This window comes from Lactuca serriola, chromosome 5, assembly GCF_051521515.1.
Source record: "Lactuca serriola cultivar US96UC23 chromosome 5, Lser_US96UC23_V15, whole genome shotgun sequence".
Classification (NCBI taxonomy): Eukaryota; Viridiplantae; Streptophyta; class Magnoliopsida; order Asterales; family Asteraceae; genus Lactuca; species Lactuca serriola.
In genome coordinates, this window is record NC_136412.1 from 312,309,939 (window position 1) to 312,326,285 (window position 16,347).

The 16,347-nt window shown below is 36.0% G+C and overlaps 2 protein-coding genes across 2 annotated transcripts; one reads left to right on the forward strand and one right to left on the reverse strand.

Annotated features, from left to right (window-relative positions):
• Positions 1-3,631: 3,631 nt before the first annotated feature.
• Positions 3,632-7,314, forward strand: LOC145054959 (ATP-dependent zinc metalloprotease FTSH 8, mitochondrial-like). Its single transcript, XM_079003227.1, has 6 exons — positions 3,632-3,849; positions 3,938-4,148; positions 4,587-4,658; positions 4,871-4,998; positions 5,111-6,358; positions 6,425-7,314. The coding sequence occupies exons 1-6, from the start codon at positions 3,790-3,792 to the stop codon at positions 7,073-7,075; spliced, it is 2,370 nt and encodes a 789-aa protein (XP_078859353.1). The 5' UTR covers positions 3,632-3,789; the 3' UTR covers positions 7,076-7,314.
• Positions 7,315-12,544: 5,230 nt separating this feature from the next.
• On the reverse strand, positions 12,545-13,620 carry LOC145054960 (Pathogenesis-related thaumatin superfamily protein). Its single transcript, XM_079003229.1, has 2 exons — positions 13,482-13,620; positions 12,545-13,389 (listed from the first exon to the last, which is right to left on the reverse strand). Exons 1-2 carry the CDS (start codon positions 13,546-13,548, stop codon positions 12,716-12,718), a joined length of 741 nt encoding a protein of 246 aa, XP_078859355.1. The 5' UTR covers positions 13,549-13,620; the 3' UTR covers positions 12,545-12,715.
• Positions 13,621-16,347: the final 2,727 nt, after the last annotated feature.

The following is a 16,347-nucleotide window of genomic DNA, read 5'->3' on the forward strand; positions in this document are numbered from 1 at the left end:
AAATGTGTATTTTAGAGTTATGCATTGGAAACCCAAATGGTTAATTGGGTTTTATTTTGATGTTGATAGTCTGGGGATCTATCAGCTAACAGCCAGAGATTTATTCACCTCACTCCAGCAGTGCGAGGTGAGTTCTCCTTCAATAGGAAGGAGTCTAAGGCACCAAGGGAAACCTGTATATATGATATGTTAGTAGCTGAGTGTGGGCGGTGCCTGTATCTCATTATTACCAGAGTATAGATATCAGTCAGATTGTTGGATTGCTATACTTGTTGTCTTTGTGATACTTGTATGTGTTTGTTTATATATGTGAGTGCGGGTGGGGCCCGTATCTCATTATTATTCGAGTGTGGGTGGGGCCCGTATCTCATTATTAGCTGAGTGTGGGCGAGGCACGTGTCTCATTATTATTTAAATATGGATATTGGTATAATGGTAGGTTGTGTATTTGTTATCTGTGTGATACTTGTATGTGTTTGTTTATGTATGTGAGTGTGGGCGGGGCCCGTATCTCTTTATTATTCGAGTGGGGGTAGGGCCCCTATCTCATGATTGGTTGAGTGTGGGCAGGGCCCGTATCTCCTAGTCAGCGGAGCGTGGGCGAGGCCCGTATCTCCTAATCAGTAGAGTGTGGGCGGGGCATATATCTCCTAGTTAGCAGAGTGTAGGCGGGGCCCATATCTCCTAGTTAGCGAAGTGTGGGCGGGGCCCGTATCTCTCAGTAACATGATTTTGTGTATGGTATGTGGTAGTTTGGGGAGACTCACTAAGCTTCGTGCTTACGGTTTTCAGTTTTGGTTTCAGCTACTTCGGTTGTCAAAAGAGGAGCTCGAGATGATTGCAGTGCACACAATATCTGTTCAGCCTGGGATGTTTATACTTTGATATTTTTGACAATTGTTATGATATTTTGAGATACACTGTTTATGATTTTTATATGATGTTTGATGACTATGGTTTTATTATTAAATTAAAACAAAATTTTTAGACTGCATTTTTGGGATGTTTCATTATATGATTATATGGTTATGTGTGTATCGGGTGGGGCTTGATGTCAGTCGAGGCTCGATGACTGGAGCATATGCTAGTGTTTATGATCATTTTATGTGTTAACATGATTATGTGATATATTGTATGTGTATAGTGGGCGAGGCCCAGTGAGAGGCGAGGCCTGAGAATAACAGATCTGTAATCCGAGTGGGGCTTGATGCCGAGCGGGGCTCGATGTATTGTGGGGCTTGAGACTGAGTGGGACTCGAGATCGGGCGAGGCCCGATGGAGGTCGGGGGCCCTGTATGTGATTTATGTAGTGTGATATATGGTATCTTGGGGAACTCACTAAGCTTTGTGCTTACGATTTTCAGTTTATGTTTCAGGTACTTCGATTTTCAATTTGGAAGGGCTCGAGATGATTGCAGAGCACACGCCACATGTACCACATTTCGAGAAGTACTCTGATTTAATGATGTTTTTGCCAAGTATTGTCTACCTTGGTTTTATGAGTTGTTATGCATTAACGATTTATTAATCTAAAAACAGAGATTTTGTGTCATTATTTTGGGACGTTACACTGGTGGCGAAGAGGGAAATAGTCGGTAGTGAGATACGATGTCACCAAAGAAAGACAAAGGAGATGGAAAGAAGGAATGTAGGCATCGTAGCTGGTTTTACATATGTTGATAAAAATAAAGGTCGAGAAGATCCTTATGATGGCGGTGAAGAGAAGTCAGCAGAGAGGAGTCATGATGGTTGAGTGACGAAAGCTCATAAAGTGTGCAAAACGATGTGATACTATGCTAATAAGACATGTTTTTTTGTTAGGTTCCTAAAGAACAAGAGATAAGGAAAATGGCTCAATTGATGTTTGATTTGGTTATACACAAAGTCAAACTACCATTTTATAGTCTAAATAAAATTGGTTTGAACTTTTTATTTTTATTTTTTAAAATTCATCAATTTCTTCATAAATGACTCATAAATTACTTTCTGAATGAATTTTTAAAATTAAGTAGTAAGGAACTGAATGATGTTTTTATAAAGATACAAACCAAATGAAACTATTTTGTTATTGATTACTCTACAGTTTTTAAATTAATCAAAGTAATTAAGTATAAGAAAGCTAGAAAACGTCTATATAATATTTAGTGTTTGTACTCCAAATGAGTTAAAATCATTTTAAATAACTTTGGATGTAATCCAAATGAGTTCAAATAATCCAAATTGTTGAAATATTCAATTATAGCATTATAGGTTTTTTTTTTTTTTTTTTGACATATTATACTTTAGAGAATCTACATAGTATAGTATGGTAATTACATTTATTTTTATTACAACATTATACTTTTATTTATAGCTTTCTATTTTTCTCATGATCATATAAATGTTGTTTCATTTATGTGCGTAATAATATTTGTTTGGAAAGTGTGGTGGTTACTTGAACCTTGGAACAAAAGTTGGATGCTTTACCTATTTTCAGTTTTACCGTAAAATACTTGTATGTTATGGATCAAATATATTTAGTTTCTACAATTTATTTGAAAAATCCTGAATGTTTATATCTTGTTATTTAACTTTCTTTTGACCAACCCGACTAATACACTGGGTCTAACACTAAGGTAGTGTTTGTTTTCTGTCTGCAGATCTGCGTGACCTCTTCTGTCTGCGCTGCGCAGACCACGCGCATACATTATCCTTCGCAGACTGTTTGTTTTTTTGAATACTACAGACCTAAAAATATCTGCGCGCCCTCTTTTTGGCACAGATGTGGACCAGGGTCTTCTAACATCTTCTAGCCTAAAAAACATATATATCTTTATTTTTTTAAGTTTTTTTTTTTTTTTTTTTTTTTTTTTTTTTTTTAATTTATAATTTTTCTAACTTTATTAATGATAAACAATTTGAAAAAAAATTACTAAACTTAAAAAAAACGTTTGACGATACAAACATGATCTTTTTAACAAATTTATAAATAAAGATTTATTACAATAATAGTCGTTGAAGTTGTTTATATAAATATGAAAAAAAAATCATAATATATTCTTATCTTTTTTTGTCAAATTTTTATAAAACATTATTTAATACAATATCATCAATTTCTCAAAAAAAATATTTATGGTACGTTTTTAATGGATTTAATTGAAAAAATCGAAGTTTATTTCCATCCATTTATATATTAAATTATTGATAACTAATTATAATGTTTAGTTATAACATTGCAACCAAAGTTGTTGGTTTTTATCAAATATATACGTTAATTAATATCATTTTTATTTTTATACAATAATACATAAAAGTTGATCTAGATTCATTAATTATTTATAACAAAGTCATAAAAATATTAAAAAATTATTTTGAAGTTTAAGAAAATCACTTTATTTAGATTTCAGTTTATTTTAGTAGGACGTAGATGTTAAAAAAAACAAACAGTCTTATTTTTTCAGAATGCAGACGTTTAGTCCATCTCTTCTGCAGGACCTTTTCTACTGCAGAGGTCTATAGACAGATGATGCATACATTTTGTCTGAGAAAAACAGATAAATAAGTTATTAGTTTTTGTTAAATTTTTATTTAAAATATTTTTCAAAAAAAATTACAAATGGAATCAATGGAAGCAACCAGAACGAGAATTGATTTTGGGCATTTTGGCCATGATAACGGAAATACTCATCAGTTCTTTCTCTCTTCTCGGTGAACATCCATCCTTCCCCTTTCGATTCAGCTTTAGGTTGAATTTAAACCAACCAAGATTTCGACTCTAAGGTTTCAATCCATGTCCAGACCATCCAGACAATGATTTTCACACGCATTTCACGATACATCTCCCGTTCCTCTCACTATACGTTCCAACGTGTAATCCTCTCTTCCATGTTTATAATATTAAGTTCTATTATTACAAAAAATCAATATTGTTAATTTTTTATATGAATCCTCATTGCAGAATGTGAGGGGATTGATTTCAAGCGAACCATCAGCAAATGCGAGCATCGCACGCTTCGATGGCGGAGCAGGGCTCGTAAGGAGCTACTTGGCCTCAATTTGTGCAAAGGGGCAGATTATTAAGCCCAAAATAGATGCTTCTGAAGTTCAATTCTTTGCAAAAAACCTAGGGTTACGAAGGCTCTTCTGCAGCGAGGCACCAAAGAGGAAAAGTAAGGGAAAATAAAACCATTTTGTTCCTCAAATTAATCGTTGCTCCTGTTTTATGGTTATTTACCTTTCTACTCACAAAAGAAAAAAAAAGTCTTATTTCAATTTTGAGAACTTCAAGCATATGGTTAACATCATTCACTTCAAATTATTAGAAAAATGGTTCATTTACCTTTCTTTTTGTTTATTCCAGGGAGTAGAGTTTTTCTCCTAGGTGCTTAATCGAACAGTAGACATGTTGTTTATATGCATTTAACATGAAATTTATCATTTTATAAGATCAGAGTTATCACCTTTTTCCCTTCTGGTGCAACTGTTTGTATTTATGCATAATGATACTGAAAACTGAAGTCTAAAAGCTCTTGAGTTAGATATTTCATTTCTCCATTTTCTGTTTGCTCTGGTTATGACTATTTGATCTTTGTGATGAATACACGTAGACTATGAAAACTATTATCCAAAGGGAAAGAGAGAGGTGCCAAAGGGAGAAGGACAAAAATCGGGCTCTAAAGGTATGCCATATGTATTATCAATTAGCTACAAACAACATCAATGTTAAATACCCCATCTTATCAAGTTGTTTTTGGACCTTGAGAAACTGCAAACTAGTTATTTGGCATTTTCTTTGTTTAGAAAAAAGTAATTATATTAAAAGCATGTAGTATGGTATTCGTAAGTGGCTTGAGATTACTTTTACTAACATCAAGTAATATGGTATCTGTAGGAGAGGACTCTAGTAAAAGTGACAATCGAGAGAACCTCATGAAGCAATATCAGAGTTTAATCTCACCTTTGATGTTTTTCGCTTTTGTGTTATCATCAATCTTTTTAACTCCTCAGGAACAAAAACAGGTTCTCTTTCTTACTACTTTCCTTTCTAAAATATGCTCTTTGTTTTCTCTTTTCTTATACATGGGAATAACGGTTAACCTAGTTGATTGCATTTGTGTTCCCTCATTTTCAGATAAGTTTTCAGGAGTTCAAAAACAAGCTTCTAGAACCTGGTCTAGTAGACCACATTGTTGTCACCAACAAATCTGTTGCTAAAGTTTATGTAAAGACCTCACTGCCTAATACAATCCAAAGCAGTGAAGAAGGTGTCCAGGGTCCCAACAGTGGCGATGTGGGGCCCAGAGGAAATGTGAGCCACTACAAGTACTATTTCAATATTGGAAGTGTGGATACATTCGAAGAGAAACTCGAGGAAGCTCAGGAGGCATTGGGAATAGACCCTCATAATTATATTCCTGTCACATATTCTTCAGAAACAAATTGGATCCAAGAACTAATTAAGCTTACTCCAACATTATTACTCCTAGGAACATTATATTTCATGGGAAAAAGAATGCAGATCAATGTTGGATCAGGTGGAAAAGGTGCACGTGGGATTTTCAACATTGGCAAAGCACAAGTCACAAAGCTGGATAAAAATTCCAAAAACAAGGTATACTTCAAAGACGTAGCCGGTTGCGACGAAGCAAAACAAGAAATCATGGAATTCGTCCATTTCCTAAAAAACCCTAAAAAATACGAAGAATTAGGAGCGAAAATCCCAAAAGGTGCGCTTCTCGTGGGCCCACCTGGAACCGGGAAAACCCTTCTCGCTAAAGCAACCGCGGGTGAATCCGACGTACCTTTCCTATCCATCTCTGGTTCCGACTTCATGGAAATGTTTGTCGGCGTGGGACCCGCAAGGGTCCGCAGTTTGTTCCAAGAAGCAAGACAATGTGCACCAAGTATAATCTTCATCGATGAGATAGACGCGATCGGACGCGCGCGTGGTCGTGGTGGGTTTTCAGGTGGAAACGATGAACGCGAAAGCACATTGAATCAGTTATTAGTTGAGATGGATGGATTCGGTACGACTTCAGGAGTTGTTGTACTTGCGGGAACAAATAGACCCGATATTTTGGATAAAGCTTTGTTGAGACCCGGGAGATTTGATCGACAAATTTCGATTGATAAACCAGATATTAAAGGGCGCGAACAAATTTTCAAAATTTATCTTTGTAAGTTGAAGCTCGACGAAGACCCTGAAAAATATTCAAAAAGGCTTGCGGCGCTGACACCTGGATTTGCGGGAGCAGATATCGCGAATGTATGTAATGAAGCCGCGTTGATTGCTGCGAGGTGTGAGAGCGGTGTCATTACTATGGAACATTTTGAGGCGGCTATTGATAGGGTTATTGGAGGTTTGGAGAAGAAAAACAGGGTATGTTTTTAAATTTTTTTTTTTGAATGAAAAATTGGAATTATTTTTTTTTTTGAGTTTTGACAGGTGATAAGTAAGCTTGAAAGGAGGACAGTTGCGTATCATGAGTCTGGGCATGCGGTTGCTGGATGGTTTCTAGAACATGCTGAACCGTTGCTTAAAGTGACTATTGTTCCTCGAGGAACTGCTGCTCTTGGTTTTGCTCAGTATGTTCCTAATGAGAACTTATTGATGACTAAAGAACAGCTTTTTGATTTGACTTGTATGACACTTGGTGGCCGAGCAGCTGAGCAGGTTTTGATTGGGAAGATTTCAACGGGAGCTCAGAATGATTTGGAAAAGGTAACAAAGATGACGTATGCGCAAGTGGCTGTGTATGGATTTAGTGAGAAAGTAGGTCTGTTATCTTTTCCACAAAATGATAATGCTTTTGAGGTGACAAAGCCTTACAGCAGCAAAACAGCTGCGATAATAGACAATGAGGTGAGAGAATGGGTTGCAAAAGCGTACTCACGTACACTGCAACTGATCGAGGAGCATAAAGAGCAAGTGGCTCAGCTTGCAGAACAGTTGCTTGAAAAGGAAGTGTTGCATCAGGAGGATTTGGTTCATATACTTGGTCAACGGCCTTTTCAGAGTAGTGAACCTACGAATTATGATAGGTTTAAGGAAGGGTTTGTGGAGAATGATGACCATGGATTAGCTGGTGAAAAATGACTTCAACAGTTAACAGGTAGGTGAAGGTGAAGGTGAGGTGGTTTTGTTTGAATGGCATATGAAGTGATTTGTTGATTGTTAGATGTTTGAATCAATAAATAAATTTAGCAACACAAATGTCTTGGAGATTGGTGATGTATATATATAGTATTTTGGAACGTGTTCACTTTGCTTGAGTTGGTATCTCAAGAGAATTCCAACAACATAATATTACATAGATATTACCTTGTTTGCAACTATGGGATATTGTGATTACTATCCCATATACATGTGTTGCCGTTTATCCTTGTCATAGAATACTACTTTTTCATGATAAAAACAGGGAAAAATAGTTAAAAACTAATTGAACATGATGTTTTTTTTTTTTTCAACATGTAGTAAACTGGTTGTATTTCATTTTAGACTATAGAACAAGGGCGGATCCACTATGGTCTAGGGATGAGATTTAAAACCGGAAAACCGGACCGGAACCGTTAGAACCGGAATATATAGAACTAATTCCGGGTTTAAAAATTGGCTTTATCCGGGTTCCGGGTAATCCGGGTTTGGGTCCTTTGGGTCCTTTGGGTCCGGGTAAACCGGGTATAAAAACCGGAACCAGTGTTTGGAACCGGAACTGGTTTTTTTGAAACGTTTAAAAGATGCATATCTCATTCGTTCAACTCCGATCGACATGCGGTTTTTTCCAACATGTAGTTTAGAGTTTGTACATGATTTTAGACTATAAATTTGCTATTTTTAGTTTTATATTCATTGATTTACAGCCCCCCAAAGTCGAGATATTAAAGCTGGAATTTTTTAGTTTTTCAGTTTTTTTGTATTCGGTGAAAGTTTTAAAACATGCATATCTAATTCGTTTGATATTGGATTGATATGTGTTTTTTTTCCAACTTGTAGTTTACATTTTGTACATGAGTTTAGACTATATTTTTGTCATTTTTGGTTTAACATTCAATGATTTACAGTCCTCCGAATTCGGGATATGAAAATTTTCAATTTTTCAACTATTTGTTTTTGTACTTTGTATTATATGAAAATGTTAACACATGTATATCTCATTCGTTTAAAGTCGGATTGACATGCGGTTTTTTCCAAAGTTTATTTTAGATTTTGTTCATGATTTTAGACTATAATTTTGTTAATTTTGGTTTCATATTCAATTACAGTTCTCCAAAGTCGGGATATCAATATGAAAATTTTCAAAGTTCAACCTACTAAGTAGTAAGTAATTACCAAAAAATTCTAGTTTTTCCGGGTTTTTTGGTTCTAAACATACTTTATCCGGTTCCAACCTACCCACTTTGATGTTTCCGGGTTTTCTGGTTCTAGACCCACTTTACCCGGAACCGAACCGGAACTGATTCCTATATACCGGTCCGGTTTCCGGTTCTACAAAATCCCATTAACCAGTTCCAGGTCCATCCGGTCCGAGTTTGGACCCACTTTCATCCCTACTATGGTGTCCATAGTGACACCGACAACCCATGTTTTTTTCGGACTCAGTGTAAAACTTTTAGAATTTTTTGTTTTTTTACTATTGTGCACTACATAAAAAAATGTGTCACCGACTACACTTATTACGAAATCCTACGTTCGCCCCTGCTATAGAAACATTTCATTTGGTTATATATTAATCGAGCTATAGACTTGAGAACACATGGTATCAAAGCGAATTATTTTGTCTCAACATTGTGTTGAATTTGTCATCTTTTTTATTTATTTTAGACAGAAAAAGCGTATTACTTTTATTAGTTGAATTGGTATTAAACTATGAACTTTTGTGTTACAATAATTACTTTGTAAGTTTTTATTATGATTATTAATTTTTTATTGGTCGAATAAGTATTAAAGTATGATTATTTTAGAGTTGTTTGTTGATTTGGTATTATTCTAATCATTTGGGTTTAAAGCATTGACTCATTCATTTAACAACATAAAACTTTATCTTCTTATACCAACTGCATAAGAACATTTACCGGTTCCAACTGGGTAATTGACTGGAAAACCAACACATGCTGATGATTTTAGTGTTATCAACATGTTTTAGTATAATTATTATCAATATCGAGACAAATTGAGCTCCATTTACTCACCGAGACATGAGGTACGGATGCACACTTAGAGTGATAAATGTGAACTCGGGACTACGGTGGTCAAGGGGTAGCGCTTGCGGGGCTCGAGGTAACGCCCCGAAACGTAAACAGATTTCTATATTAGGAAAGAGTCCGGACATGCATTTTCTTGCCAAAAATCGGTTATGACATCGCTTTTATGTAAGATTCGATTGTCTTATAACCATATTTCTAACCATCATTTTGTTGCAAAAGTGCATATAACGACTATTTAACTACTTTCTACCTTGTATAAGAACTTAGAAATGTTCCAGAAAAGGGTTAGATTCTCTATATATACTCGGATTTGATCATCATATTCTCTCTATCTTTCAAGAACGCAAAACAAGGTAATTTCGTGTTTCGGATTTGGAAGTGAACTGGCTCTAAATTGTCTCTCTTAGATTATCCCCAAGCATAAGGGTCAAAATCATAGATTTTGGAAAATGAATGCAATCATGATCCTAAAAATTATCCAAAGTAAATACACTGTGCCAGGGTTTTGAGAAGAAGTGTTGAGCCTTCCCTAACATTGTCGGCCACGGGCCACCCACATCCACCTGAAGCCGTCACTGCCTTCCATGGAATCATTTATATTCTAAAATCAAGCATTCTCTTTATGTATATATGTATATACATATATAATTGGTTGTATTTACTTTGCCCTTATATACATGGATTTCAATAGAATAAAACTCATAATAAGAAAGAATTCTTAAGAATGAACAAAATCTTTAAAGGTAAAACCTCTTCGAACAAAGTTTGAAGGACTTAGGTTGTATCTTGTAACTTAGTCACTATTTAACGACATTAACCCTTAACATTCTTCAATAACATTGTCTCATAAACACTTTTAGCACGCATATTCAAGACAAACACATAACATGCACTAGCCCTGTATTTTTGTTACAAGCCTTGTTCGCCTGCATAACAAGCATTATTTTTTTCGTCCGTCCAACTATGTAAGTTCTTGAGCTTACATAGCTTCAATGACCCATCTATTGTCCCCCAACCTCGTCACTTAGAACAAATAAGCATGAAAATTCAATGAGTGGTGTTTAGATCAAGCGACAATTTAACTATTGATTCATTAGCAAGAATACCCGAAAAAGATGAAAGACTAAAGTTATGGGTATTGTATACAGATGGTTACGAAGGTGCTGCTTGTTTTTTTTTCTAAAAAAATCATTTATTGTTGCGCCGAACCGCACAAGTGTAACACTTGGCCATTCGCACCTGTTTGTTTTTCAGAAGACTTTTAACTTAAAAACTGTTGCGCGTATGCTACATGACGCAACACTAGACCATATGCTTCAAACATATTCATACCTTACTTTAACTTATTGCAGTAGTTTGCAGACGTTAAAAAACAAACAGACTTTTTATTACATGTTGCAGCCTTTTGGTTCACCTCTTCTACCACAAGGTTGCAGAGGTGGTCCCGTAGATTTTAGACATTTTCGCTTCGAAAAAACAAACAACGCCTAAATGAATTTTACTCGTCTTTTTTATCTTTTTCTTCAAGCATCGTATAAAACTAACTGCAAACCTATTTCAATCAAAACCTAGATGGGCCTTAAAAATTCAATTAATTCCCAATCGAACCTTGCTGTGGGTCTCCTAGTGAGTTGTGATGAATTTCAATTAACTGAGACGCATATGAGATTCGGAGGAACCAATTAATTCACGACGGGATTTGTGGACCTTATGGTGAAGTTGTGACGAATTTCAATCAATTGGATAGAATTCATGCTTTGAGTCGAATACTATCTCCCCCATGATTAAAAGACCACAACTCTTTGTATCAAGGAACCTCAAATCACTGTCTTTCAAGCGTCATTCCTGATATTCGTAAAAGTGGGTCAATAGTTGTGTCGTTTGGCAAGTAACTGGCAGTTACAAAAACTATGTATATATATATATATATATATATATATATATATATATATATATATATATATATATATATATATATATATATATCTGTGTCTTGATGTACGATGGTTAATTGATCAATAAAAAGGAATATATTGTCTTTCGTATATACCATTTATAAACATCAAAATATCATATTTGTCCAACGTAATTTCTAAATATCATATTTACCCTTCGTAAGCTTTTAAAATATCATATTTGCCCTATTCTATTTTTTAATTAGCTTTTTTATATTTTAAAATCACTATTTATGTTTTAGAATCTTTTTAAATATAAAAATAATAAAAGGACAATATTAGCCCTATTATAAATCGATCATTCTCCATTTGAATTCAATTCAAAGTCCTTATTTCTAATTCTTCCACATCTCCGACTGTCATTCAATTTCTTAAACGATGTATAACAATTCATCTTAATTTTTCATCATTTTCCACACAAAAATTACTCTAGATTATTCCATTGATTTAGTAGTATTGATTGAAATTTAGTTGAAAGAAGAGTGATTATTGTTTTTCTTCCTGTGAGCAAAAAACGACAATACATATGTCAAAATCTTTTATTAGTATTTTATAATGTTTTAAACCCTAAAACTGGAACAAGTATTTTTAATGGATGGAGTCCTCTAAGTGTCTCACACATTTAGAGGCATTTTTTTATAGTTGTAAACTAATTATTTTTTTTAATGGGATGAATCGCGGGTGTATGCAGCCTTTGACCCACATCGTAGAAACATCATATGTGAATCTTTTGGATGCTTTTGCTTCAAATATAAAAGCTTTACTACGGAATAGATGTGTATTTTTATATTTCAAATTCTATACCATAATAAATGGTTAGATTTTTAATCCTAAAAATTACACAGTGGAAATTTCCCTTTACTATGGAAGAGCTAGGCAATATTATTGAATGTTACGGAGCAAATGATTGCATTTGAAGTACTTCTTCTTTATCTGGTCGCATGTATAATTTCTTGTATTTGATAAGTTTGCTATTTATCCTTTCATAGATTTATGAACATCTAGTAGACATAATAGTGAAGGGTAATATGGTCAAACTGTTTATTAATAAGTTATAAGGATTTTAGAATATAAAAATAAGATTCTAAAATGTTTTAAAAATAAATAAAAAATAAATTTAGGTAAATACGATATTTTAAAATTTAAGAAGGATAAATATGATATTTAGATTTTAGGTTGGGCAAATACGATATTTTGAAGCTTAATAAAGATATATACGAAATTCTAAGTTTTCTTTCTTCATATACATTTGCACAGAGAAAACTTGGTGTTTGCTAGGCCCCGCTTCTAACACTTACAAGGAGAAATTACCACCATCGGAGAATGTATTTCACAACGGGACTCGAACCCTCAACCTTAAGGAGGGAGGACAACACCAGATACTGCTAGACGATTGTTCTGATCCATTATAAATAACATATAATCTCATTAATTCATTTAAATGCATATTGAAATAGGACAATGTACATGTGCTATTAAACGACGTACATACCCACATGAATCATTAACTCTAAGGAAAAGAAAAAAACCGCAACTAAACGACTCACCCAATTCGACAGTCGACACAAGTCAGTGAGTCACTTAGGTGGGCAAAATGTGATCACATATCGTGAAGCCCGACACTTATTAAGACTCGAAGAGTCATCAAAAGCATAACTATACGCTTTAGGGCATATCGCTTTAAACAAATTAGCAAAAAGCGTAGGTTTACATGTCTTTGGATTTGCATACTCTCCTGTACAACAATACTTAGGAGACGCCATTGCCAAACACGCACTCTTACACCCCACCACTTGCCCTCCCACCTTCACTTCCAGCGCCGATGGACAACACACGTTCAAATCAACCTCACATGACGCCCTGCCACACCCTACGCCACCACCAACAGGCGCCATTGCCACTGGAATGTTAAATCCATCCACCAAGCTCACATCATAAAAGTGTAAGGGGGAGCTTGAAGACCCTAATGTCATTTCCACCACCGTAGATGGTGGCTCACCGCCTGTACCCTGGCAGTGTAACTGCCCGGAACAATCACCAGTGGCACATCTGCCTTTACCGTTACCGTCAAAATCACAACCTTGCCTTGCCCATATTCTCCCTGACCATTTATCCGGCACATCAACCACTACTTCCTCCGCACCACCCAATCGGAATCCACCGTCTTTGGGACTCTGGTGGCCTGCGCCGCCTTGTAAACCTGGCCATATGCTTTGCCTGCAGTTGTTGACTAGAATCAACTGAACTCCATCTGCAATTAAAGACCAAAAGCAGTGAAACATATGCAAAACAACTAAAGATTACGCTTTATACATGGAGATATTTGAAGACGTTGTAGATTACATGAAGTGATGAAGAAACGTAAGAACATGCAGAGTAGAATGAAGAGAGGATAAGAAGGTTTCGCCATTGTTGCTTCTGCAAAGTGTTTGCAGATGGTGTGACTGGTAAAGGGGTTTATAGAGGTGGGTGTGTGTGTGTGTGTCGCTTTCACTTTGTGGGAGTAAAAAAGGAGTGCATAGATGCATTGCTTCTACTGGAGGGTTTTTCCAAAGTGACAAAAAGAAAAGCCTATACTATGATACTATATAAAACGGGGCAAATTGTCAATAATATGAAGGTACTTTATTCTCGAATAATATATTTTGCTTTTTATCCATTAAGATATCTATGTAATGTAATAGCATTATACTTATATTAATATATTACACATTATATTATCTGAAAAATATAAAGGGGTGTTTGGATAGGAAAAAAGAAGGTGCTTATTGCTTATTGTTTATTCTCACCATAATAAGCTAAATAAACTAATTTTAATAAGCATCTCCCTCCCTCCCCCCGCTTATTGTTTATTGCTTATTCCCACCACAAATAAGCTAATAAGCTAATCAAAACACCCCCTAAGTATGTAATTGCTATTATGAGTAAGAAATTGTAAGTACATTTCTACTATATGCACATTGCTACCGGTGCAAATTATGTTTCAAGGTATTGTCCCGAAAAGATCATAAATCTGGTGGCCTCAATTGAGCAGAGTTCAGACATGGAAACCATGTCATTCAAAAAAGCAATTGGGCATTTAAATGCATATGAAAATCAACTTTGACTCCGGAAGACAAGTACACATGCAGATAATGAACTGTTACTCGCTAAGGCAAAAAAATCCTTCTACTCATAGAAGTCCAAGCAAGCCAAACACAACTAGAGGTCGAGGTAGAGGTGGAAGTAACGAAAGAGGTGGAAGAGGAAGCTCGTGTGGTCAGGGGTCGACACATGGCTGAGGTGGATGTTGGGGTGGTGGTTCACGACAAGAAATAGATAGTTCTAGCTGGAAGCCTCGTGACAAGAGTCACATAAGATGTTTCGAGTGCCAAGAATTTGGCCACTTTGCTTCTGAATGCAAAGCAAAAAAGCAACAGGAACAGGAGGTGAATTTGGCTGCATTTGAAGATGGACTTGCACTGTTGTTGATTGTATGTGGGGAAGAGAATAAAAGAATGGTTCTCTTGAATTAGGAAAAGGTGTATCTGAACCAGCTAAAAGAAAGTGATGATGAGAATATGTGGTATCTAGACAACGGGGCTAACGACCATAAGACCGGTTCCAAGGTTCTATTTTCAAAACTTGATGAAATGGTGACTGAACAGGTACAATTTGGAGATGGCTCTAAGGTTCCAATCAAGGGAAAGGCACACTACTGTTTGATTGAAAAAATGGTGATCAATTCATCATCTCTGATGTATATTACATCCGAGCCCTACACATCAACATAATTAGTTTGTGACAGATGACAGAGGAAGGATATGACATAGGAATGAATAGAGATTTCCTAAGGATGTATGATGAAGTAGGTGGCTTGATTATGAAGGTGCAGAGGTCAAAGAATAGGCTTTATAAAATCTGACTTACACTTGTGAAGCATGTATGCTTAAGCATTAGCATAGATGATGAGTCATGGCTATGGCATGCACGTATGGGTCACACTAATTTCAGAATGCTTGAAGAGATGGCACGTAAGGAAATGGTGACAGGTATGCCTCGATTGACTCATCCATCACAGGTGTGTGAAGGTTGTATGATAACCAAGAAACCAAGACAAAGCTTCCCAAAGATGGCCCAGTGGAGAGCTAAAGAACCACTTCAGTTGTTACACCTAAACTTGTGTGGACCCATTACACCAGAAACCAAGGGAGGCAATCAATACTTCTTATTAATTATGGATGACTATTCATGATACATGTGGGTGTATTTGAGAAAATCCAAAGATGAAGCCTTTTTAGCATGTTCCAGAAGTTCAAGTTACTGGTTGAGAAGGAGAACAACTATAAAATCAAGATGCTAAGAACTGGCCGTTAAGATGAATTTAACTCTAATAAGTTCCTGGCATTCTGTTAGCGAACCAGAATTAAACAACAATTGATAACACCACACGCTCCATAGCAAAATGGGGTCGTGGAACGTCGCAACACGACAATTTTGGAGATGACAAGGTCGTTACTCAAAGCCATGGTAATACCAGACCCGTTATGGGGTGAGGCAGTGCAACACTCTGTTTACTTGTTGAACAGAACATGTACAAAGGCACTCAAATATGTAACACCATATGAAGCATGGAAGGGTTCAAAGCCTTCGATTGCACGTCTAAAGGCTTTTGGGTGTGTGGGATTTGTCAAGAAGCTGCGAGGGCTAACCAAGTTGAGTGATCGAAGTGAAGCGATGGTCTACTTAGGAACGGAGGAAAGAAGGAAGGAAGGGGTATCGATTGTACAATCCCAGCAATCGGCAAATTATAATTGCAAGGGATGTAGTATTTGACAAAGCAAGACGATGGTTCTGGAATGAAGAAATTGTAGGAGAGCCCTCTACCACACCTTATTGGAAAAATGTCGTGGTCAACATGATAGCCCAACCACGACCATCCCAAGAACACGAGTCAATAGACGACGTGATTGAACAACCCTTGACGTTGTTAAATGGAAATTCTTATAATGACTGTGTAACATGTAATTCGCAACTTGAGGACTCATCATGGTCACACACATCTGGAGTCGGCCCAAAATCAACCCCTCTAAGTCAAACCTCAAAAAACCATTAACGAATTCGGTCAGTAACCTCTTACAATGATACTTCAGCAAAGGGATTTCAATCACTCAATGAAATTTACGAGAACACAAAAAGATTAGATGATGCAGAGATACATAAGTTGTAT